The 27,042-nt window shown below is 32.0% G+C and overlaps 2 protein-coding genes across 2 annotated transcripts; both read left to right on the top strand.

Moving 5' to 3' along the window:
- The first annotated feature begins 114 nt into the window (after window positions 1–114).
- Window positions 115–16,637, top strand: LOC128176304 (mucosa-associated lymphoid tissue lymphoma translocation protein 1-like). Its single transcript, XM_052842555.1, has 18 exons — window positions 115–234; window positions 3,460–3,679; window positions 4,105–4,265; window positions 4,706–4,895; window positions 5,342–5,469; window positions 6,317–6,427; window positions 6,904–7,061; window positions 7,417–7,513; window positions 7,777–7,806; window positions 8,114–8,245; window positions 9,346–9,507; window positions 9,773–10,154; window positions 11,325–11,402; window positions 11,787–11,902; window positions 12,098–12,250; window positions 12,923–13,080; window positions 13,614–13,703; window positions 13,926–16,637. The coding sequence occupies exons 2-18, from the start codon at window positions 3,504–3,506 to the stop codon at window positions 14,118–14,120; spliced, it is 2,517 nt and encodes an 838-aa protein (XP_052698515.1). The 5' UTR covers window positions 115–234; window positions 3,460–3,503; the 3' UTR covers window positions 14,121–16,637.
- Window positions 16,638–18,791: 2,154 nt separating this feature from the next.
- Window positions 18,792–25,457, top strand: LOC128176305 (glutamate receptor ionotropic, kainate 2-like). Its single transcript, XM_052842556.1, has 13 exons — window positions 18,792–19,117; window positions 19,388–19,507; window positions 19,762–20,004; window positions 20,176–20,360; window positions 20,718–20,861; window positions 20,985–21,047; window positions 21,170–21,352; window positions 21,585–21,688; window positions 21,853–21,946; window positions 22,056–22,359; window positions 22,858–23,075; window positions 23,385–23,635; window positions 24,928–25,457. The coding sequence occupies exons 1-13, from the start codon at window positions 19,042–19,044 to the stop codon at window positions 25,226–25,228; spliced, it is 2,286 nt and encodes a 761-aa protein (XP_052698516.1). The 5' UTR covers window positions 18,792–19,041; the 3' UTR covers window positions 25,229–25,457.
- The last annotated feature ends 1,585 nt before the right edge of the window (window positions 25,458–27,042 follow it).

Raw genomic sequence — 27,042 nt, forward strand, 5'->3', positions numbered from 1 at the left:
ATTGAAATTTCATATATCTTTAAAGTTGATGTCGCGGACACAGACGCTCATTGGTCTTGACAACAGAGTAAGCCTTGAACAATTCTATTGGTCGACGTCACACAATCTATTTTTGCACTCGAAAAATACTTCCGGTTATTTATTAACAGACTTACATGTACCATGGCATCTTTAGCCTACGAGAAGTTTATTATTTGAAGATATTGAGACGTATAACTTTGCTTGATTGAATGAGTAAGTCTTATTAACCTTATAATATATGTACAAAAGAGTATTTGGCCATGTGGTAAAATACATCGGATCCACAATATTTTGTGCAACTTGTCGTGATAATCAACTCTGTCACTGATTATATAACTTATGTTAACATCAAGTTACATGTAACAGGTTTTGCTCAATTTATTTACATATATAACGTTACACTGTAGCTTTATAGATTTACAACACTATTCAAAATAACTTTATAAAGCTATACTACAGTATGCATGTCATTGATATGATCCAAAATATTTTTAAAGAATATACAATGTAGTAATATTTGTACTACAGTATATAAACCTTTTTAAAAGCAAATTAAATCAAAGAATTTCAAGCATAAAGTATGTTTCGATTCTTGGGGGGGGTTACTGCACACCATCTTACATGAATTGGGACAAGAATAATTATGGTTTATCCACATTGTGTTGGCTGGAACATTACAAATCAATTAATTACTATAGTATCTTGCATTGACTTTCCTTTCATCGATTGCTTAAGATTAAGATTCTACAATTTTTTTTTTAGAATTTTAGACCAATATAAGTACAACCTGCTTGAATTCAACTGATATTTAAATTTCAGAGCATGCAGTGTCTTATTTTTCAATTAGCCCGGCCTAGAAATTGGACCCTGCAAGGACAAATTTTATGATTTAGTTATAGAACAGCTAATACACTGTTGGATCTAATAGTATAGTATCGTTATATTTTTGCCGATTGAACACCCAGCTATTTGGTGGAAATAACTAACTTAATTACTTTTGAAAATTTTCTCTTTGTTGCTTCACATGTGGGTCATTCTCAAAATATGCAGCCTTTTGTGTCAGTGTCAATTTAAAGGGGGAAAAATAATGTTCTGGGGAATATATACAGTACCATTGGATTTTAGAAACTTAAACCTATATTGTTGAACAAATTAATCGACAATTTTACTGCTTAAAGTATAAAAAAAATATTATTTGTTATGAGATTTCAGTGAATTTATGTTGTCATTAAATTTTTCCAACGTCTTTACCCTACAATATCTTCAATAATATTGATGTTTTATTCCAAAAATCACCGTTAATTTTCAAAACAACATTCATATTTTAATTTATGCTATGCTCCTTAACAAGTTCTCTTTTAAAAACAATGAATTTGATGAGATATATGCTTGTACAAAAATTTTTTGTCATTGGTGTTACAAGGCAAATTATATAAAAATATCTTAAAATACATCAAGTAAATAATATTGTACTACAGTTGGAATCCCTCAGATCATAGTGACATCATTCCCTGCTACTAAAAAGATAAATGTATCAGTGATGACATCATTGTGATAGAAAATATGGCAGAAAATGTTAGTATGCTCCGAAAAATACAATGTAAACTGTGTCAGTGGGATAACGTGCTATTTAAGGTTTTCTATTATGAAAGAACAAACAAGTTTTTCACATAAATGATGAATGTTTATCACATTATAACATAGGCTATGTAGCTTTGTGTACTATCTGTTCTCTTTGGCCATACTGCTACATTTACTATGGATACATCAGTGGTATAACGGTCAGTGGTGTAACCAAAAATTGTTGTTACACCACTGAAAAAACTGTTACATCACATGACATTATTTAATTATTTTACTTTTCCTTCCATTTCATTTATATTTTGAGGATTTTGAACAATTGTTATTTATCAATTTTACAAGTTAGACACTGTCACAATAAAGAAAGCTTGACTATTTAATTGCAATTGTGTTTTCTTAATCTGGAAAATGGGACTTGTTACACCATTGACGTTATTTGAAACACCATTGACATTTTGTATGCTCTAATTATGTTTTACTCATTTAAATACTTGATTAAAAGATAAAAGTAAAAACAAATTTATTCTAATAAAGAAATGAAATTATCCACATTTTATTTTTATTAAAAAATCAAACTTTTTAATGACTAATAGTGTATGATAAGATATGTTATTCCACTGACATTTCACATTCCCTATTATGTTATACTAAAATCTTTCAAATTCTTAAAGGTAACAAATGCTAGCTTAGCTTCAAGAAACATATAAAAACAAAGAGGAAGTGTATACGAGTTGTATGCATAGATTTTGGAGAAAATTGGAGAAATTTCAATATTATTATCCAAAATGTATGATTGATATGAGCTGGTATAGTATTGACGATGTTGTTTGTGAGATTGATGAGCCAAAGAAAGTTCGAACTCGATACAAGGTAGATAAAAGTGTGTGGATGCCAATAGTATGAAATATAACATCAAAGAATGAATGAATTCGTGTAAAAAAAAAATCTACATGCCGTTTTTGTGTCAGTTGTGTAACACTGATTATAAGTGGTGTAACAGTGTATCTCTCTTCAGATTATGAAAGAATGAGGTACGAAAACTTTTATTTAAGATCAAATTTGTCATGTTTTAAATGCAATCAAAAATAGAGATTAGTTTATTTTACAAAATTTAATGCGCTTATCTCTTATTTATTATCGCTAGGTCATTGGTGTAACTTTAAGTCAGTGGGAAAACATAATAATCAGTGGTGTAACATGTACATTTTTCTCCAAATAAATTTAACTGGCTATGATACATGTATATTTGAAAACACCACTGCATTTATAGTTATGTCTTTTTATGCTCCATTAAAAGAAAAATCCAGTTGTGTTCTTTTTAATGCTCAAATTAAAAATTTGTTGAGTAACATCAAGACTTTGTCTCAAATGTTATGTTGGTCACTATGTAAATGTGTCAAATATTTTCTGTTATCTAATTCTAATAACTTTAAATGAAGTTTGTTGATATAAACTTTATGTCCATCATTTTAAAAGAATTATTTTATTTTATTTAAGAATTTTTTCCTATACTATATGCCTGTTACACCACTGACCAAATTTTTACAGTTCATTACATTTTAGTCTAATTATCAGCTAAATGGTAGATTCCAATGTTTGCAAATTTTTAGATGTTATACTTCATTGTTTGTTAAATGTGTTTTTTGCAATCAAAGTAATTTTTTCAGCAATAATTTTCTCATGTTTTACATTTTTCAAAAGTCTGCATATTTTGATAATGACCCATGTACTGTAGTTGTAGTCATTGCAGAGAAAATAGTCATTATAATCTAAAGAGTAAAATGTTAAAGTTTTCTCTCCTTTCTCTCCTTTTTATCACTCATGCAATACATTTGCTTCCTTTTATCTGATTTTCAGAGGAGAAGGTGTTGAACCTCAAGGCATAGACATATGCTTGAAGGATGTTAAGTAAACAGCAATGTAGAAACCTGACGGTGGACCCGGACACAAACATCTGTGATCTGTCGTCCAAACTCATGCTCGACCTGAGAGAGTATCTGGACAATGGACCAGAGACATCTAACTGGAGGGCCTTTGTTTCGGCTACTGCCAGACTGTACAGAAAATACACCTTTAGGTTTGAAATCTTGAAGATTTATTGATGAAGGGTCTATGGCCGCTTCAGGATATTAAATTTATGATTATCAGGTCATAATGAACTTTAAATTAAGAAATGATATTAAGGTTATCTGGAATATGAACAAAACTTTAAAGGACCAAAAAAATGCAATTTTAAAAATTTCAAAGCAATAACAATTGGTAAGACCAGTACATTAGTCATAAGGATTTTGACTATGTGGAAAGAATTTTAAATGTCCCTTATGAATAAAAGAAATCAGTTTTGTCTATAAAGGTAGAAGCAGTTTAAAAATTACAGGAAGCAAATAAAATTTTCCATTTGAAAACTATTTATAATGAAATTCTCAGAACTAGTTTCTAGTATGATATTGTTTTATTTTTCTTAATACATGTATGTCTTATTTTTCTTAATATGTCTTACAGTTATCAAGACATCGAGAGGATTGCCAGCCGGGTACATAGGGATAGTCCTAGTAAGGCCCTGATTAACGAGCTTGGGGCCCTGAACATGACAGCAGAGGAACTTGCTCGAGTCCTAGATCAGCTCAAATTGGAAAAAATCCTCATGTACATAAAGAAATATGGTATGCAGCTTTGGTTTCTAACAGTGTTTTTTAGGTGAATGTGATTGTGACGAGAGTACATGTACATGTAGCCCCAAGGTCCAATTTTTTTATCTGTTCTGTTAAAAAATTAAGGGAAAGAATGAAAAGTCTCTGTTCACAACTTGATAATATCTGTTCTAAGGAAGGTTTTAAAGAAATAAAGCCTTAGAGCAGATCAAAGGGAACAGGGAAGTCTATAAGAATTTTACAAACAATAATTCTATATATTAAGCAATTTATTTCTCTACATGTAGCAAAGTAAACTTAACAGTTCAGGATGGTCACATTTAATTTTTACAGATTTTTGATAATTATGTGAATGAATTGATCTCAAAGATGATACATGTATGATGCATATTTATTAATATGTGTTGTTATGACCATGTCCCTTACCTTAAAAATTATAATTTTTATTCCAGATCAAATCAAGATCACGAGCCAGCCTGCCGAGACCTTAGAGTTGACAGAGGGTGATTTGCTGAGACTGGAGGTTGAAGGGGTGGGCTTCCCTTACCCCCGATATCAGTGGTTCAGGTTAAACCCATCCACTTCCAAATACCAAGAGGTGCATGGGCAGAATCTCAAAGTTCTCAAGATTGATAAGTGCAGGTACATATATATTAAATATATTTTGAGCTGCATAGAAATACATTTTACTCTGAGAATACAAAAGCAGTTTAAGGATACATGTACAGTGTGCTAATATGTTTGATTTTCAAGGAAATAAAAGAATTACATCATCTCATGGACATGCTTCAAATAATTATGATAAATGTATATCATTTGATTCTTGAGTCAGTCAGGTGAAGCGGTTGGAATGATATTACTCAGAAGTGATTAAGTTTTGTTGACCAGTGAGGTCCAGGTCATTCAAACTAACTTTTTATACATTCAAAACAGCTAAGAGCTGACCATGTAAACCAATATAAAAAGTCAATAATGATGTATTATAACTTCAGATCACCAGAAAAAGCTTTGTGTGAATTTGTTATTCTTACCCACATATGCAAACTTGCCCAGTTATGCAATGTATTGTATGTACTAAATGTATTTAGATTTGATGATTCTGGCACATATTGCTGTCGCCTACACAATGGCAAGGGAGATACCCAGGTCCATTTCAGCGGAGAGTCAGTTGTAGTTGTGAAAAGTCGTCCATTGAAAAAACCTGGATATGAAGAAGGTAAAAGACATAACAGCAGTACTATATGTTTGTGGGTTTTCTATCCTTTTTTAATCAGTTTTAAAATTATAACATTGTACATGTACTAATCTCATAAGTAATAGTACATGTACTGTAGATTTTGTCATTTTGTGTTTTTGTAGACATACATGTATTACTTTTCTAATGACATGTTCATGCATTCATATCTAGAAGACATACATTTTCATAATTGTTCCTTAATTGTAATCTGCATGTTTAATAGGTCATGGAAATATACTTATTTTGTATCAACTTATTACCCAACCTTAAAATTTCCACCATTCTTCCTTAAAGTTTGTTTTAATGATATTTAGTTCCAAAATACTTTGATTTACAAGAGTTTATACTTTGATTTACAAGAGTTTATACTTTGAACCAACTTTTTACGTGAGAGAAATTTTCTCGAGGTTCGCAAGAGCCTAGTAAAGGGAAACTTTATCGCCGCGAACCAGTCTCAAATGCCGCTAGTTTTTTCCTTTCCAGATAATCTACAAATTGTTTCAAAAAATTAGTTTTTGCGAACTAGTATTTCTCCACTAAATCTCGAAACAGAGTCATCATGAATAAAAGTTAGTTAACACTTATGCATAATATTAAATACTACAATCATAATACATGTATTGAGAGTTGAATCCATTATGAAATCTCCTTTCATTATCTATGTTGAGATCTAATCGTGTTTGTTGTACTACTGAAAATAATCCTCAATTCTTTCCAAATATCTCGGTACAGCTGTACTTTGAACCCTATAAGCTAATGACCTTTAGAATTTTCATCTGTGTTTCCTGGTGTTGTTAGTAGACTGTCAGATGTTTTTCCCTTTCAGATACTAGTGCATGTACCACAGGTACAAACCACCATGAGGTGCCTTATAACTACTCCACTGCTTTAGATAGAACCCCATTCTATCGCCAAAAAGATGTCATGCCGGAAAAAGGTCTTTGTCTGATCAATATCAATATCAGTTTTGTTCATTTCACTTAGATGAAGTATTTTTAGATTTTTCTCCCAATGTTTTGATTTTGTTTGGTTTGTGGAGAATTAACATATATTCACAATTAACCACACAGACAAAACCTTCTAGAACTGAATCAATGTTTTATTGGTTGATGCAGTTTTTTTTCTAAATGAACCAATATTGAAATAAGTTTCAGACAAATTTTCATTTAATCTGCATATTAAGTTTTTCAGAGTTAAGATGTATTTGATAGAAACACATATTGTAATCCTTATTTAGTTGTTTGGTTATTTCTTCTACTCATACGTAAGTGAATTAAATGACTTATATGTCTTAATATTTTCAAGCCATATAAATCCTTTTGAATTGAAATTCCTCCTAAATGATGTGTATAAAGCACACTTTTTTTTAAAAATTTAATGTACAGTAAAAACATATTTTTTCCTGTCCTTCAGCTGTTCTTCCATATATCCTGGAGCACCCCAAGAGTCAGCAGATCATGAAGGGATCCACTCTGATTATGAACTGTCAGGCGCTGGGAAAGCCGCCACTGATTTATCAGTGGTACAAGAACGGACAGTTCTTCACCACTACAGACGAGAGCTTCATAAAGGTCAGTAAGGCTTCAGGGATACTGATCAAATAATATGAATCAAGCTCTACAAAGAAAACCTTATTCTTTTAAACATAAATAAATGAACTGTGCTATATTTTATACATGAGATATTCACTCCATTCTAACCAGAATGTGACACTTTTCAAGTTTTCATTGGCTTAGGTTCACACATTTATGAAATTAATGTAATATGTATAATAAATGAATTCATTACCATGCAAGAATGGCTGGTACATGTACATTATGCATTAGGCTATATACATACATGTACCCATGATTTCAATTTCAAAGCAAATTGATTCTTACGAAATTCTAACTAATCTTGAAATATTTTCCTACCTCTGACCTATAGATTCCCGCATTAAGCAGTCAGATTGGTGCTTATTTTTGTCTGGTGAAAAATGCCTTTGGGGAAGTCAGAAGTAAAGAAGCCATAGTGACAGTGTCAGGTAAATATGGAACTACTTCTTTCTTATCTTTAATAATGTAATGCATCTTCTACAGCCAAGGATCAAATTCTAATTCATTATTCTCATCTCAGATGATAATCACTTAATGTTGTTGAATGCCATTTAATGTCCCAGACTTTCTGATTTATGATTTTCTGAAAACCAATACATCATTGTAACAGTATGCAAACCTATAGGTTCCTTCTTTCAATTTGCATAAGTACTGGATGGTATTAATATTAATTTTTTATAATTGTTTGTAGAAAATGTACCTGAGCCAGTTGTACAAGCAGGTAAGTGAAGTTTGTGCAATTTACAAAATTATGCATTTTCTTTTATATAACATTATGAGCTTGTAGATCAGCTGTACATTTCATGTTTCAATATAAATGAATAGTTGTGTTAACTTTGCATCATTAAAAATTGAATATTTCACCTATGAAATAAAACACCTCTACTTCTAAAAGATGCTTTATGATTTATAATAGTCTAGTGGTATTTTGAATTACATGTATGTACATTCAAGTACGTATATATTGAAATTATGAAAAATGTTCTTTTATATTTATTTAATATCTAGTTGTCAAACTTTTCTTGCAGAAATTGAGATCATTAGTAATCCGAAGTCATGCACTGTTGAATATGGAGGAAGCTGTATATTTAGCTGTGAGGCCCGCTGCAGGGGTTTACAACTGTGTTATGAATGGTATAAAGATGGAAGAAAGTTGCAAGGTAATATTCAGGTTCCTTCACTGAGCCCTAGTGGTTTTTGTTATGATCTTAGTTCGTTAGTTTGGTGTGTAAAAGCTGCATTAGGTTAAATTAAGCTTAAAATTCAAATTTCGATTTATATTATTACCAGTATGCCTGTACTGGTCTCAATTTCATTTTCTGCTGATCCATTTTTTGTTTAGTTTTATATCATATGTACAATATGTACAGTGGATCATCTGCATCAGGGATAATTCTTGGAACTTAAATTGGAAACATTACAAATGTTTATGTCTAGGGCATCCCTTAACTTAAAACATAGGGTAAAAATTTCTTAAACATGGTTGTACTCATCTGAAATGGGAACAAATTTGTTCATTGTTTTCAAATAACTTTTCAGCACTTAAAGTTGGAAATAAAACAGTGTGTCTATGAATGACTATAAACTCTTAAAAAGGTGATAATTTGCATACATATATAACAGTAGATGATGTTGATATTTTAAATGTCACTAATCACATTGTAATATACTAATATAAAGGCAGACTATACTATTTGATTATTTGTTCCAGCCAATGAAATTACAGTAAAACTCGGTGAAAGCGAAGTCCTAGGGACCAATGGATTTACTTTGTTATATCCGTAATTCATTATATCCGAATTCGTAGTAATAACTATAGTGAATTCACTATATACCTGTTTTCTTTCACCAGAATTTAATTTTTGCTAATTGAGGCTTAGAATAAAAATATGTTTCTTTGATACTTTAATAATCGGATTGTGAGTCGTAGAGTTTATATGAAAATAAATTACTTCAAACTAAATGGTTAAATGGTAGTGCAAACTTTTTTTAAACTGTAACGAAATTCGTTATAAAAGTGTTAAATTTCGTTATTATTCAACCCTGCGGGACTTAAAATCAGTTCGCTATATCAGTAAATTCGTTATATTTGAATTTCTTATAACCTTAAAATTTTGCAAATATTTGTTAAAAATTTTGCCGGGGACTCAATTAAACTTCACTATATCCGAGAATTCGCTATATCCGTGTTCATAATAAACAAGTTTTACTGTACCTGTTACAACCGGAATTGAATTATTGATTATCCCATGTTTTACAGGTCATTGTAGCAGTGAGATGAGACTGGACCGGCTGCAGGACATGGAACAACAAGGGAACTACATGTGTATGGTGTCTGTGCCAGAACTCAATCTCAGTCGCCATTCCAAGATAGCTTGTCTCACCATTAAAATGGACCCCCTCAAACGTCCAGAGTTCAATCGTAAGGCGTTGCTGACATGTTGTAAATCTAATAAATCAATACATATTTTTTTCTTGCTCCCCCAACTCAAATTCAAATTATAAATCCTCCTCTAGCAAAATTTAAACATTAACATGTATTCATATAAATAATAGTTTTTTGACTGAATATTTTAATGTGTATGGTACCAAAAAGATGTTATTTAAAGTCATAACAATGCCAATACCAAGAAAGAGTTGTTGAAATTTTTGAAAGGTGGATTAATTGCTTAGCTTTACCTTTTCAGCCACCGACAAAGTTGCGCTATTGATAGGAAATTACGACTACAAAAATGAGACAGAGCTAAAGGCCCCGGAAACTGATGTCTCCACACTAGCCCAGCTTTTCAGACACCTTGACTTTAAGGTCGTGACCTTACTCAACCTGACCAAAACAGAAATGTTGTCCGCTGTGGACTATTTTTCAGAACTTCTTGGGAAAGGTGTGTATGCTGTGTTCTACTTCTGTGGGCATGGCTTTGAGGAGGATGGAAAGTGTTATTTTGTGCCACCAGATGCCAAGGCTGGCTATACAATAGAAGACTGTGTTAGTGCAGAAAATGTGTTGAGTAGGATGCAGAAGCCAGACCCTGACCTCATTGTGCTGATTTTGGATATTTGTAGAATCAGGTATTCTCTAGACTCATGTATCTAAACATAGGATTTGATGCATAAAATCAATACATGTTTACATAAATTTACTTTGACTTTTTATGAGTACTAGAAGTGAAATAGCTGTTTATATCTGTAGAAATTTCTGAAAATCTGTTTGGTTTAATTATCCGTTTAAGTGGTTTAAAGTTTCTTATTTAATTATTGATTCATACTCTCTTCAATTATGCCCTCTTTTGTTTGGTCAGTTAAAATTGGTCTGTTGATTCACCAACAGCTTCTGTTCATTTTATTTGCAAGGTTGCACCCACTAAATGAAAGGACTATGTGCGGTATTATGCATTTTTTGCCCTCAAAATTAAAGTTTTATCACAAGCTTTAAAAATAAGATAGAAGATAGTTAAAATCGTATTGAAAATAAGGGTGTAAAAGTTTATCACTAAGGTGACGTCATAATGTAGAAATGACGTCATGAAGATTGCCTTCTTTTGATAAATTGATGTTTTGTAGCAAAATGTGGGTGTTTTCCAATGGTTTTTCGACTGGGAAACATCGAACGCAGGCTTGCTGAAGTACCATTTTTTAGTATAACGTGTATAATTATCTGAAGAAAAACATATGTTCTAATTATTTGCAGTTTCCGTTCATTTTCTTTGATTTTGGGTGTTTGACAGAGTTATGCCCCATGGACTTGGAAAAGTTATGCCGCTTTGACTTGAAAAAATTCTAATTATTTGCAGTTTCCATTCATTTTCTTTGCAGGGGTTGCACATGATACTGAAATGAAATTTGGTATTCTGATTAATCATATTAATATCTAGGTCATATTTGATTTTGGGTGTTTGACAGTTTGACAGAGTTATGCTCCTTGGAATTTTTTATTTTTGCCCTTTTTCAATTGCAAACGGTTTCCCCCTGTCTTGAATTTGCCCAGACCTAGTTGTGCTTAGAGAGAGATCATTTGAGGCACTGGAATTTGCCCTGTCTTAAATTCCCCATGTGCTTGGATGTATAATAAACAACCAGAAACACATTCTTCTAATGAAAAGACTATCAGATTTTTAAAAAATGCATTCAGGAGTAAACCTTACAGTATAAGCTATTTAAACTAAATGTACATGTATATATGCCAATTAGTATTGATTCTCTCATATTGTGGATACCAATATATACCATTTTATGTTTTAGGAACCGGGTGGAGAGTTCCCATGCAGCAGATATGATTAATATTCAGCAGAGAGGAAACACAGTCTTTTGTTATGCCACGTAAGAACAAAGGGAAATTTCGAAGAATGTTGTGCCAAATAACATTTACATGTACTGTACTGGTAAATACAGATAGGTACAGAGAGAACTAATCACACACCATGAGCATTGCTACACAGTCAATAGTTCTTATGATTCAGTTATTGCTTATGTTTGCTCGGCAACTGGCTCTTTCAATTTCAAACCTGACTTGATTGAAATGCAGATTGATTGTACACAAGAATCATATTTTGGGAGGGCAATGTTCAACTGTTTCCATAGGGATAAAATTTTCACATTTGTTGTATAGGAAGAAAACTAAATTAAAAATGCTTTACATATCGGATTAAACTTGTATTATCCCATGTATCTTTCTGGATATGAATGTATTATTGAACACTGCAGGAGCCTTGGAATGTTTGCATATGAAGATGCTGTCAATGGAATCCTGGTGAAATATCTCCAAAAATTCATTGTTCAAGACAAATCTGTAATTGAAATTTTCTCCCAAGTGCAAGAGGGTTAGTCATTATTTCATTTATTAATTAGTGCTTTCTTTTCAATCCTAACTTTATTTAAATTTGATTGAAAGCTGACAATATTAAAGAGTGCAATTTATTCACTGTAAATAGAAGTAAAAAGAGGTCATTTTAAGTTTAATGTAAGAATGGTCTCTTTGTGTATTTTTTTTAAAAACAATTTGGATGTTTTTGAAGCAATCGGAAAAGAGCCTAAACACTACAAGCTACAGATCCCAGAAATCAGATCCAACCTTCTTCAGCCAAAACGCTCACTGGCAGACAAGATCTCTACGAAGGGGGCTACAAAATTGTATCAGCAGCGCACCCTACGATGGCTGGAGTGTCACCGTAAGTGTTATATTGTAAACTTACAGTTCTTAGTCAGTTTTGTGAAGTTAAAGAAAACCTGATCTACTTTAAACTTAGATCATAGTTAAGGGAAAGGCGAAAAAAAAATCAGAAGCTTAATTCTAGCAGTACACATGTACATGAAAAATTGAACACAGGGAAACAAACTTTAGAACCTGATATTTTCTACATTTGCAAATTGTTTGAAAAAATAATTTAAAATTTTATACATACCGATACACTGTACATATTAAAGTGAGGTGTGCAACCAAAACTTTGCGAGTTAAAATTTTTATTACATGTACAGTCAAACTTTGTTATCTCGAAGTAGATGGGACTGTTTTAAAACTTCGAGATATCCGAGTATTTAAAGTATTCGAGTGTACATGTAATGTCCTTTAAAAAATAAGCGGTTGGGACTTACAAATCTATTCGACATATCCATTTTATTCAAGATACCAGTGTTAGAGATATTGAAGTTCAACTGTATTTTGAAATGAATACTCATTGAAATGAATAAAAACTACTTAGTAGTGCAATGTTTTGGTGTTAACGTTGCTTTTATAGATGTCATGGTATCAAGTATAAAAAAAAAAGATAGATTAACAGCTGCAATTATTTTCAGTTGTAGCATGAATAAAAAGTAACATGTTAAACTGTTATTTCTAACAGAGAAACCTGAGAAGAAGTTAATACACATCCAAGACCTTCAGATGGATCTGGAGATGGAATTTCAGTCAGACTTCTCTAATGTTCTTCATGTCATCACCACAGTCAAAAATCCAGGAATTACCCTCCAAGCAGTGGCTTACATCTGCAAAATCCCTTCGGTTTGTACATTCAATTAGTCAATCTATTCTCCTCGTATAACAATAAATAGGCCTTTCAACTAATTTTTAATTTTCATGTGTGCTAAAAAATGCAGAATTGGAAAAATGGTTTTGTATTTTTCTTAATTTCAGTCAATTGTTATGCTGTGACTATATGTTTCAGAATTAGATTTTTCAACAAATTAGCGGGGATTTGAGTAAGCCTATTTCTGAATGTTCCTTTTCTTTAACACATACCGGTATTCAAGGCATTAAGCAATGTACTTGATCTAGTGGAAGCTACTCACAAAAAAACACTAATAAATACAGAGCCATTTTAGGAACCTGAATCTTACAAACACCAAACACTTTGGATTGTAGAAAGGCTTATAGAAATTTATTGATAAAAAGGAAATTGTCATGTCTCTTTCATCATATCGTTGAATAAATATTTAAGTACTGGTATATTATGAAATTCATTTATGGAATATAAGATGTTCAGGGTTTTTTTTTATTTAAACAATGCTTTATTAGTTATTTTTCTGTTTTGTTAGGCTGTGTCTTTGAAGGACATGAACCCAAAAGTGACCTCAAATAACCCGACCCGTACCAAAAGCACACTGCAGGAGATACAGAAAGTAACTGTAAGTGCAGATCAAAGGAGAAGTATTATCTTGATTTTTTAATAAAATAACATCACTGTCACTGTGATATTTATTCTTGGATCAATAGAACAATGTAGAATATATACTAAATATTATTTTGATATAAAATAATAATGATGGCCTGATATACACTTTAGGTGATGCCTTGTCTCAGTGAGCTCTGTAACTTTTCATTGTAGCTGTGTTTTCTTTTTTCTATAGGAGGATCTGGTCATTGATGTTGGTATTAGATATGCACTTGCTCCTGAAGATCAGGCTGTTTCACCACAATATAAACTTCACATCGTCCAAGTCAACTTGGGGCTCCCTCTGGTGGCGGTGCTAAAGCTGTGGAAGCCCATTGAAAATGAGGCCATGGAGCATGAAGACTTCAGTGACAAGAATGGCTACTCTTGATGAGTTTATTAGGTGGTTTAGTTAAGTGTTAAGCATTTTATTAAAGTTTTACGTCCTTTTCATTTGAGGCTGATGCGATAAAATTTTGGGGGTAAGTTTATTATTTTTTGGTTAACTTGATACATGCTCTAAATTTGAAACTATGTATCATTGATGTACCAATATATAAAACATATTTTCAACAGAGGTTATATTCATGTACAACTATATGTACATGTATAATCATAAAAAGGTAAACACAAGATAGTGTGCATTTGTAATCAGACAGAAGGACATACATGTGTATGGCATAGTGTTCATGGCCAGTGCATGACAAATTTTTCAGAGGAACAGTTGTTAAAAGAAGGGGTTTATGACATCAAGGCAGTAATTATTATGATGTCAATGAAACATTTGTAGATTCTGTTGCTGTATCATTTGTTTTTCTGTTGTTTAAATATGATTTTTTTTAATTAGATATGTTGTCCACAAGGAATTTTTTCAGGGATCTGTTCTTTATTTGTTTTAAATTCGAATATTTATTCAACTTCGCTAATCACATTTGTATATTGTACATGTATGTGGAAGGTCATTGTCAAAAACCCAAGGCCAGTCTTGCGCATACTTACTGATGGCTTGGACCAACTTATTGAAATTTTCACGATTTCATGAATAATTTGTACTCTATTCCGATGGATTCCTTCACATTTTCTTGGAGGAAATCTCACCAGTACTGTTAATGCTTACGCATGCATCTATAGACAATAGCTTGTTTTCATCACATGACCGTCATTTTCATACCTCCAAAAACTAAATTGTTTCACTTTCTAATTGGTGAATTGAGAATAATGAATATTCATGAAAACAAGGGAAGTTCAATGTGTTAGGCCAAGGTCAAAAAGCAGATGTGAGACCAACCATGGGTTTCTACAATGATAGAAGGTATAGATGTTGGTGTTTGAATTTCTTTGTAAAAAATTTTATTTGCTTACAAATTTGTATTATCATACAATATTGTACAGTTTTGGTGCAGGCAGTTCAATAAACTGAGTATACAAATTATTTTTTAAATAAATAATCAAAATATATTTTTAAAAACAAATGATTTTTAAAATGATAGAAATTTTTGGGTTAACCAAAATATTTTAGCCTTTTATATAAAGTATTACAACATACATGTGTACATGTACCCTGTATTGTTGGATTTTATTATATTTGACATTATGATAGTTTTATGTGTAATATTCAGAGGAAATACAAAATGTTAGTTAACTAGTGGTTCAATGTAATAACATTGCCTAATGGGGAGCATTGTGACCCGTAGATCTGTTGTATTCTTTTGTAATGCTAGTTAATCTTTATAAATATTTACAAACTACTTGAATGTACATTTTGAACTGCTAATGAGACCTTTTATTCTACAGGAATGCCAAAAGCGAGTTCTTTATACAGGGAAATATTCGCCCTTGTTTTATTTTCGGCGCTTTTGCCCTCATTGTCAGCAGACGAATTTAAGACTGGGCGAATTCCAATGTTTTGAGTAATACTCTAGTACACAATGTCTGGGCGAATTTAAGATAGGGCGAACCCATTTGCAGGGCGAATATAACTTGGGGTGAAAATAACTCTGTATACAATAGTAATTTTTTTCACATTAAATATCAGTTCATTTAGTTGTTTTCCATTACAAAACCATTAAAGCAAAGTATGATGATTTGTAAATAAGAAATATTCTTTGTTGAAATTGATAATCTTGTTAAGATTCATGATAAATTTGAGTATATTTGGCTGATATATTGTTATGAAAAAATGATATAAATGATAAAAGTGTGGCATCTCATCACATTTTCACATGTTAGTATTCATGATTTTGGGCTCCATGTTGTGCAGTTTACATTGATGTTGAAGTTCATTTACTGCAGTAAATTCACTGCATGTTATTGTGTTCAGTGTAGCTGTTCATTAGTGTAGCACATAGGATATACATGTAGTTTTCATTGATTGAAGAATTATGGCAAAATAAAAAAAATATCAAGAACACAAAGAAGAACAAGAAGATTTCTATTTGTGGAACGTCATTATTGTTTTTCATGATAAAGTAAGGTTTTAATGTGAAATATAGGCTGTAATAACAAATATATATGGTGCATTGTAATTTGCAGAGATATTATATATATATTTTATTTTTAAATTAACAAATGGTTTAAGTTAATGTATAATGACATATGAAGTGCCACTAATTTTTTGATTCTTTTATATTGTTATATGTATGTATCTATTGAATCTTTATTTGTTTTTGTTTCATCTGTTGGTGTATCTTATGTTAAGATCTTTAAGCATTGACGAATTGGTGTTGCTGGTGACATATTATAACAAGAAAAATGTTAATGTACATGACCATATGCATGTATATCATTTCATATGTACTAGTTCCCACATTGTTTAGTATACATTATTGTAATTTTTATCAGTTGTTAAACATGTTGTCTTTTGAAGAGGATAAAAATCTTTTTTATTAATAAATTATTTTTGGTATTTTGTCCTTTTATAATTAAAGACTTCTAGAATGAAGTACCCATGATTCAGATATTTGCTATCTCAAAACACTATCTGCCCACCGTATTGCATTTTTCAGGATTAAACATGACATTCTAGCCATGACAAGTTGAGGCAGTACTAAAATATTCACCTTGGAAAGTTTCACTATTAATGAGGCATTTAAAATTATAAGTTAGGTTTTTTGGTGAATTGAATGATAAATATTTATCAGATAAACGATGTGGCCCATATGCCTCTTGTAATAGCGTGTTTTATGAATATCCACGACAGACATAATTAAAATTGAACATGTCAGACCTCTAGAATGGTCAGTCATGGATCTAGTTAAAATAAAATAAATGTTATATTTGCAAAATTTTAAGGTTCAAATATGTTTACAGGATTGTACATGTATATTACTGCGATGTCCACATTATCAGTCTTATCGGTATGAAGCGGTGTCGTCAAATTTTAATTCTCTCTACTGAAAAACCGAATTTTGTATACAGATACTTAAGGTTATCTTTTAATCAAAGTACTAAAAGTACTGGTACGTGTTAATGTTTTTGTAAGGGACTTCAACAACAAATTGTCCAAACTTTTGGTTTTTGTTGCCTTGGATATTCTGCAACAAGGATAACTATACTTTTTACGCTTGTTTCTATAGTTATTATAACATTGGCCATTAAAACCCTTCTTTACTAAAATATATTGACTATATGTAACGATATTTCTAAAGTAATATTAAGCCTCACCTAATTTATTTTAAATAAACAATCATAAGGACAAAATTCACCATTTATAAATTATAATGTAAACAAACTTCTTGTCAATCGAAGCTTTTTGTACAAAAATATTAATATTTATTTACTCTCATCTATACATACTTGAAATTAGGTATATAGTACAGCACATACTACCCAAAAGAGGCTATAAAAAGTATATACATGTATATAGGCTTTTGTTTAAAATATACAACTATCATTAAAAGGATAACAATAGATAAACATGCGCTGACTATGTAGTAAGTCAGTAAAATATATTGGGCGTCCTCATTATCCTGTGGAGATTAAAGAAACTTTAATATGACCCCTAGCTATGAAAACAACCTCGTTGTTTGGAAGTATGAGCTTTATATTGATGCAGAGTTTAGATAGGCTTTTGATGAACAACAAGTCTTGCTTTTGTATGTGTAATTTTGTAGGAAGTGTTCATTGAGAACTAACATTTTATTTTTTAAATAATATGGTAATTTATAACTAATAATAAGCATACTATTTCTTATTTACATGTGCAATGTTACTCCAGATATGTTTAATATAAAAAAAAATGACACTTCTTATTTTTCAAAATGTTTTATTATAATAAAGAGACGAAAAGCATAATTTATGTACGTTAAATATACATTTTATAGAAAATTAAATACTAGTATACCTGTATGATTAAATTGCGAACTGTTCATTTCCGAAACCCTAATAGAATTGTTCATATAATAATATCACAAAGTATCGTTTTACAGGAAACAGTTGATCTTACATTCATTTCCAAATGAATAGATTCCAATCGCTATAGATTAATTGAAAGCAGAATTAATATTTCGGTCTTTCCTTGTATTTATTGTACTTTATAGAAAATATTTATCAGGCATATTGATAAAATAAGTACTGTTACAGTATATTTAATTGTCAAATTTGAGTTCCTTGTCTGTTATTATGGTATGCACTCAAATTTCTATAGTGGAACTAAATTTTATGAATAAATGTAACAAGAAACACAAGGGCAGTGAGTCACTACATTTGAAAATTTGGCTTTGGTGGAAGTAAGCATCGAATACTGCTGAGTTTTAAATCTCTTCAATTTTTTGACATTATGTCTAACACTAATGTCTTAGTGAGAAATAAATCTTTCTGCACTTATTTTATATATTTTTGACATTGTCTATTTTTCTTGTTCTTCTAATCTCCTCCCCTATATGAAATTGTTATTAATCAATCTCTATAGTATAACTACGATTGAATAATTAAGTCATTATATAACATCTTCCTTTGGTCAAAGTTCTTGCAGTGGATCAATCATCTATTTTCCCCTGACAATATGTTAAGTTTGTATACCGGTATTTATTTGTTATGAATGTCTCTCGTGTAGTATCAGTTTTTGGTTAGAGTGAATAAACTTGCAAGAACCTTCACCAAATGAAGCTTTTAATTAGTTATATAATGACTTTATTATTCAATCAATCCTAAATTGTTTGTCATGAAATTAAAATGGCCAATTTCATCTCCGCCGTTTCTTACCCACGTCTCTCCCATATATCAATACACCCGGGAAACGAATCGTTTAGTCCAATGAAAGCACTCGCCTGATTGGAATCTGAACTGACATAGCAATAATTGAGATACTCGCAATGGAGAATTCTGTGCTCATTTTTATATCGTTTGTGGTAATTCATAGAAGCGTGGGAATAGCCACACATAAAATCGGTAAGTATTTTTAAAGATTTATTTCAATTTTATCTTTGTCGGATATATTTGTTCTGTTCGAATAGTTCCTTTTCATTATTAAGCACAAGTTAGTTATTTACTTACTTCTGTTTACTATGATCTGAAACGAAATATTTTGATTTTGTAGTTAATTTCTTCGAAAATCATTTTGAAGCACTGAAATGAAATTACCGATATCATGACAAATACATTAAATGATGCATACGCTGGATTTCTGTGTTTCATTACGTAATGTTCATCAATTTTCAGGGGTCCTATATGATTCCAAAATAGCATGGACGGATCTGAACAACACAGAGACAGAGAAGGGCATTGTATATATTCCGTACGGTATGGGTGAAAACGAACCTTTTGCGCTCATTGAAAAGAGTAAGTCGGCTTACTTTCGAACTTCACACACTCGATTCTAATACAGGTGTCTTTTACTAATTGAAATTACTTACAGAGAAAAACCTGTTAAAAAGTAAAGGACAATGGTATTGTCTTAATCACATAAATCCTAGATTATCATTTCAATTATTTGTACATGAAATTTTCTATAAAAAAAATATTGATAATGATAAAGTAGAAATTTCTATACAGTTTGAATCTAGGTTCATTAAGTAAATGTGTCTTTATTTCAGTAAAGAACCTAACGAAGGAGTGCCTCTGTGTAATTGTCGTTACTAATTCCGGGGAGACTGCCTGGGTTCTTCAGAGACAGTACGTGTCACCACAGCCTTTGATACTGCTAGCAAATCAGCGCGATATATTTTTCTCTTCTTCAAGTTTGCCATTTGATTGCTGGCTTCGAAATCAAGGATTTGTTTCTATAGTGACGAGGGAAAATTGGAGCCGTATCAATCTTTTTTATGATGATTATTATGGTACCTCATCGTTTTTTAACAAGTCTGCTTACGTGAAAGATTAATATTTTTACAGGTCATCATTATTCTGACAAACCTGTATGATCTACAAGAAACTTAACCTTTGATCACGTCTTTGAGACTGAACAAATGGTTAAATTTAGATTGAATTGTTGCTTTAATTGCTTCTAGATTCCAACTGTATTCAGGATCTTGTACACCGGCTGAGTGCGATGGGCGTGGCGACCAGTTCCATCTTGATGACGACTGAGGGAAATACTATTAAGGGTACTTTATCAATGATCAGGAGAGACGACCACTACGAAAATGTCTACCTAGCTTTGGAACCCCACCTCATGCTGAACACCATTAAAGATGTATGGCAGAAGTAATCAAGTATTGGACGCAAATATACCTAGATTTAATGAACTAATGTTTGAGTTTCTGTAGAATAAAAGCAACAATACTGTTTACCAAGAGAAGTATTTATAAGTATTGATCGGAATCATTAATTTCTAAATGACATGTACATGTACATGTAGTTTCAATAAATTGCATACTTATGTTCCTACAATTCCAATACGTCTTTATTTCAAGTTTTATAAACTCTTATATGAAAACGATCGAGCAAACATCAATAACGTATTGATATTCAAGACAGCTGCGAATTTTTGAGAAATAATGAATGTGAATTCTCAGCATTGAGTTTTTCGTATTTTGCTTAATCATTTCAGGCTATATCATTGGGTTTATTTGAACGAAAGCTTCACTGGGTTATGAATATTGACCCTAAGTATTTACATAATGCAGATCACTATGGGTCATTGCATCGCAGCTTTGTCGTGACACTCAGTACGGGGCTCCGGGGAAACTACAGTGTAACAAAGTTTTTCTTTTTTCGCAAAATTATTATAAAACATTTTTTTATAAAAGGGAAGCATTCCATTCAAGCACAACCTGCCATTTTCAATAATTTTTAAATACCTCTTTTTGAATTGCAGGATATAATTAAGACCATATTACAACGGGCCTCAGGAATTGAAAACACCACAGAAAATTGTCTCGTAAGTATTTAATTCTATAAAGATATCTGATGAAAACTTTTTATAGTTTGTATGACGATTTCTTCGTTGTACAAGAAATCTTATGTAAGCTAAGTTAAATTCCACATGGTCTCTATTCCCAGACAAACTGGACTTCCGTTCAACAACATTACCCATTAAAGATTCACAGCTCTTGTAAAGAAACGTCTGATTTTGAGGAAGTAGCTCTTTTCACAAACCAAGAAGGACTGAATAGTCATGAAGAACTCTTCAAGAACAAGTTTAGGGACTTTGGCAATAGAGTACTGAAAGTAGCTTCTGTTCCGGTAATAACGCATATCAACTTGCTTATTTTAAGCTTTCTGAATATTGAAAACAATAAAACAATATCTTTTTTTACCAAAAGAATTATAGGTTACCGTCTGAATTACATTTTTTGAAAAGTTTTGAAAATATATTTTAATTACTATTGGATAGAAGACTAATAGAAAATATTTTAAAATATAATTAGAAAGTTATCTACAAATGTTAACGATTTAGACTAATGCTATGTTGAAGAACGCTCCCTATGTGATGAAGGGAACAAAAGAAAATGGCGAGACGTATTACTACGGCTTCTGTTATGACATTTTGGAAGATTACGCAAAAGCCTTCAATTTTCGGTAACGTTATATCGAAGACTATTTCACAAATGTTTGAAATAGTTTAGAAATGATAGCTATTAAATATTTTTGTAAAAGAATAATAGAAATAGGAAAACATGAAATGCATACATTTGATTGGATGATGATATTCACCATTATCCTTACATTCACTATTACGCCAGATACGAGTCAGTCGATGGTGATGGCGGACTGTTTGGAAACCCTACAGAAGACGGCCGCAATGCCTCAGGAATGGTCGGAATGGTTATGAGAGGGGTATACTACTACACAAATATTTACTTGGGTAAATTTTAAAAAACTGGACTCGCCATCAATAGAAATGTAGCGTTTTCTTACATTTGGTTCCTTTGACTTCCGGTTTCAGGAGGTTGACATTGGTGTGGCGCCGTTTGCCGTAACAGCTACCCGTGAACAAGTCATAGACTATGTATTGCCGTACCAAGAAGATGGTGTGGGGATCCTCATGAAGAGAGTAGAGAACAAGGTCCAGAAATTCTTCCGCATCTTTCTTCCTCTGCACTACACTACGTGGTGGGCAGTTGTGGTGGCTACGGTGGTAGCGGCGTATGTATTGTACTTTGCAGCCAAACTGAGTCCGGAATCAAAAGAGCGGGAACTACAGCTGGGTCACAACATTTGGTTAATTGTTGGAACCGTGTACGGTCAAGGTACAAACATTATGTGGTATTTCCTGTGGTTTCTTTAATTATGATATTTCTGTAAGAAGGTGGGTAAATAAGATAGCACAAATGCCCATTTGGTTCAGTCGTTATTTAACATATTCAAGGGCCATAAATCGATATTATGGTAAATAGAAATTGTTTTTAATAATTAAGAAAAGAACTATGAGATTTGTTGAAATTTTAATATAAAATTAGTATCTTATCTATCCTCACATAGGCAGTTTACACGCCTTATTCATTCATCTTCTTTCATGATTTTAACTTAAGCTGATGCGGGTCTTTTCTGTTCCGGAAACCCACGATCGGTCTAGAGTAAGCGTATGCGAGACTTCCGTAGGTTTCCGTCGATGCATGGTCTTTTAACTGCATGTGATTGAAATGCACGATATGTTTGTATTGCGTTCACTGGCTTTTGAATGCATTCGAGATGCATGCATGTACATTGAGCTATCCTTTTTATTTCTTCAACGAAATTTGTTTCAGATGACGGACAACGTCCTAGTTTTGGGGCAGGACGAATCATTCTTGGATTCTGGTGGGTTTTCACCATTCTTATAACTGCTTCATACACAGCTAATTTGGCCGCTTTTTTGACGATATCCTTGGCTAAACCCCCAGTAAAGAATTTGGAGGAACTAGCTTCACAGACAATTTATAAACCATTGATAGTTCAGGAAACCAACCATCATGCAATGTTTAAGGTGATTAAAATTGATTTGTAATCTCTTAATTATACTAATTTTTTGATTTCTTGATGTGAACGAAGACGTACAACCTTGGGTTGGATTTTAAGATTGTTTCTAAACAATTTGTGCGTATATCAACCTTTTGCAAGTTTCGTCAAAATCTTTATAAAGATATGATGCATGTTCGTCTTAATTTTTTATTTAGAATTATTTTTTTTACGAATTTACTCCTTGTTGTTCTATCTTTGTTTTTGACTTTATATGACTTCAAAATTCTTAGACAAGTGATGAGATTGTTTGGTGTTTTAATCTTAAACATTTAAGGGAGCCACAACTGGTCTATATAAAAGGATTTGGGACTTGATGTCAGATATTCCAAAAATCAAAACCGTGGAGGAGGGGTACCAGCTGGTGGAGACGGGGCAGTTTGCTCTCCTTTGGGATTACTCCCAGTTTGAGTATTTGATAAATAACGATTGTGGATCTCTAGAAATAGCACAGGAATCGTTTCACAAGATCAGCTTGTCGTTTATAATCCCAGAAAAGGCACCCTTCAAGAGAGCATTCGATAATCAGTGAGTATTTCAAAAATTAAAACATGCATAATCGTCATTGGAATATTACAGGCGGTAAGAAAAACCCGAACATGTTGATAATGACCTTATTATACAGCCAAAATGTATATATTTCATCTGGTCTATGATTCGATATAACTTTTATTCAGCGACGTGAAACAGTATACAATTATTTAATGCTTGAGCAGTCAATAGACCAGAATATTTTTCCCGAGGTGCAGGGAACAGCTCAGTATGATCTATTGCCCGAGGCCAACGGCCGAGGGCAATAGATCATACTGAGCTGTTCCCTGCACCAAGGGAAAAAATTCTGGTCTATTGACTGTTCAAGCATCAAATAATTGTTTTATTACCTTATTCCTTATTTAGTTTTCGGGGTTTACAATTTGCATATTGCAGATGGTTTTCGTGCCATTATGCAATATACTCAGATTTTTTTTTTCATCTTTTACATGCACAAAACCTGTTGCATGCATTACAACATCTCAATTTAGTAATAGTTTACACAAAGAAGGGGGAGTCTTCAACCCATTAGATTTGAAATAGTCTTTTACCTTATATAAAGCTTTAAAACTGTTGATTATTTGATACTGTGGTTTCATCAATATTCGTTGAATACCAATTTTCGTGGATTTCGTTGTTAAGTTGATCCACGAAATTAAATGTTCATTGAAGTTCAATTTCAACTAACATTTTGTATTGATTGTATCATTGGCCACGAAATTACGTATCCTTGAAACTGCGGTTTTTAGAAAATCCACGAAAATTGATACCCACAAAAATTAATGAAACCACAGTACTCCATTTTGATAACATTGAATTTGGTTTCACCAAGTACTAAAACAGCGTCTATGTAAAGGAATATACACTTCCTGAGAACTATCGAAAGGATGTAACATCAACATACCCACGTTCTGAAATACGTTGCCGGTCCAATAGATCGCAGTCTATTGACCGGCAATCCAATAGATCGAATTCTATTGACCAGCGGTCTAATAGATCGCAGTCTATTGACCGGCAGTTCAAAATAGACGCAAATATTTAATTTGTAATAAAACAACAAAATCCCTTTGATTAGGTAATAAAAGCGTTTGGTATTCTTAAACCTACCTAGATAACAATGTTTCATAGAAGTGTCATCAAAGATAATGGCTAGATTTTACCTATTAGAAAGTTTGATATATTGATCCGTTTTCACCTGACCAATAGAAGGTTTGAAATAATCGCCTGATTTTACCTACCAACATGTTCGATAATTATAAGGCTTTTTCATGTATTTCATGTTTTGTCAGCATGCTAAAGATGATAGAGGCAGGAATCATTGCCAAGTTCAAGGCCAAATGGTGGAGAAAAAGCAAATGTGTAAGCAGTCCAAAAACCGCCACAGCCCTGGAGACCGAGAGCCTGTCGGGAATATTCGCTCTGTATGGCGGGATTTTGGCTATTGTTCTCGTCACATTTATCCTTGAAGTGATCATTGTTTACAGAAAGTGGAGACGAGTATCAAAAGTCCGTCAAGAAACGGAATTGGACAATAGAACAAAATTTATGGAAAATGTGCCGTCTTCCTTTAAATATAGTCCAAACACTTAACGAAAAATTATTTTCGATGTTTCTTTCTTCATTTAATTTTTCCTCAGCAAATACACATGTTTATATTCCCGTTGAATTACTGTGCAATGAAATATATGTACATGTATACAGTATAACTTACATATTAGTACTTGGTATAATAAATCAATAATTTGAGACGTTCTTTATTTACTGATATTTAGAACATTGTATAAAACAAATACATTGAGGAATTAAACGGCAGGAGATGAATTAGTGGTACATGAACTTAATTGTGCATGTCCTCTCCAACAACCAAGACAACTATAAATTAATTAACATTGTACATTAAGCATTACATTTATATCGGATAATCCATGCATATTAAGAAATTGCGTTTTTAGAGAATATAATGCCAAAAAAAAATAATTATTATAATAGATTAATGATAATGTACTAAGTACAGACTTTAATTTAATTTAGTACTATAATATGAAATCTAAGCTGCTCGTTAATTTTGAAAACACGTTCTTCGGCATCAATCGCTTCTCACCTCTGGCGGAACATACAGAGTAAAACCGATTTGTTATCAAAAGCTGTATTAATTAATATCTCATCACAAAACATTGAACTTTTGGCCTGGACATTATTTGTTCATCATTAATAGAGAGAGCGAGGAATGAATTGGGCACTGAACTGTTGGAGTTCTCAGACAACTCTAGGCTTATAATATAGAGCTGACAAATCAGTGATGCATTATTCAATAAACTGTAAAATCTCATATGTTTGTTTTACTTGTATCAATCACATGTATAATAAAGTAATGAAATATTCTTTTTCTCTCTTGGTGATCGAATATGAAAGAAAGAATTAACATAATGATTTAAAAAGGATAAACAAAAGATATTAACTTCAAAATTAGAACGGTAGGACACCTAGTCCACAGTACTTCAATTTCATTATTTATTTCCTTATTTTTGCTTCAATTTTATTTTACATGGTCACAAAAAGTGTGTGTGTTTATGTGTGTGTGGGGGGGGGGGGGGGGTTCCACTGATTATACCCACTTTTTTTTGTTAATTTAAAAAAAGTGTTTGTTGCGAGAGAACCCCCCCCCCCCCCCCGATGCTTCATGTACGTGCCTTCTTTTACGTTTAATATTATGAAGAAGTACAGACAGTGTACTGAAGGGGGAGGGGCTCACTATTGAAAGATGAAGGTGCAATTTTTTTGATTTTTTTTTTTAAGAATTGTCATGTACTAGATTTTTTTTAGAGTGTTACTATATAATGCAATGACCAAATAGTTGTGATTGTGGGATGTTTTTTTAAAAGAGAGTTTATTTATAAAAAAAAATTAAATTTCAATACAAATATAGGTGTCGATAGCAAATTGAAAGGAGGCGGGGCTGAATATTATAAGGAAAATATTTATAACAGAATGCATTTTAATGAAATAAGAAAAAGATTTTGTGTAATTTAAGTGCAGAAATATAATGGGTGAGCCAAACTAAATTTGTTTTTGTTTTTTTTTTAAATAAATTAAAATAGTTTGAGTTGGGTGAAACATCTACATGAATATTTATCTAAATATAATGAACCACCCTTCCTTCTTTCTCTGAGCTTTATATATGAGTATTCATCATAAAGATTAATTAAGTAAGGATCGGTTGAAAAGACGCTTTACAAATTGGCATTATTCCGGATATTATATGTTCCCTCATACTTGGTTTTTACAATTATTGGTATGTGAACATTTTTGCAATATTGCAAATATTTCCAATAATTTTTTCTTCTAGATATATCATTGTAAAAACACTTAAAACTACAGTAAACATGCCATAACCCTGTTTATTT

This window comes from Crassostrea angulata, chromosome 3 (genome assembly GCF_025612915.1).
Source record: "Crassostrea angulata isolate pt1a10 chromosome 3, ASM2561291v2, whole genome shotgun sequence".
NCBI classification, from domain to species: domain Eukaryota; kingdom Metazoa; phylum Mollusca; class Bivalvia; order Ostreida; family Ostreidae; genus Magallana; species Magallana angulata.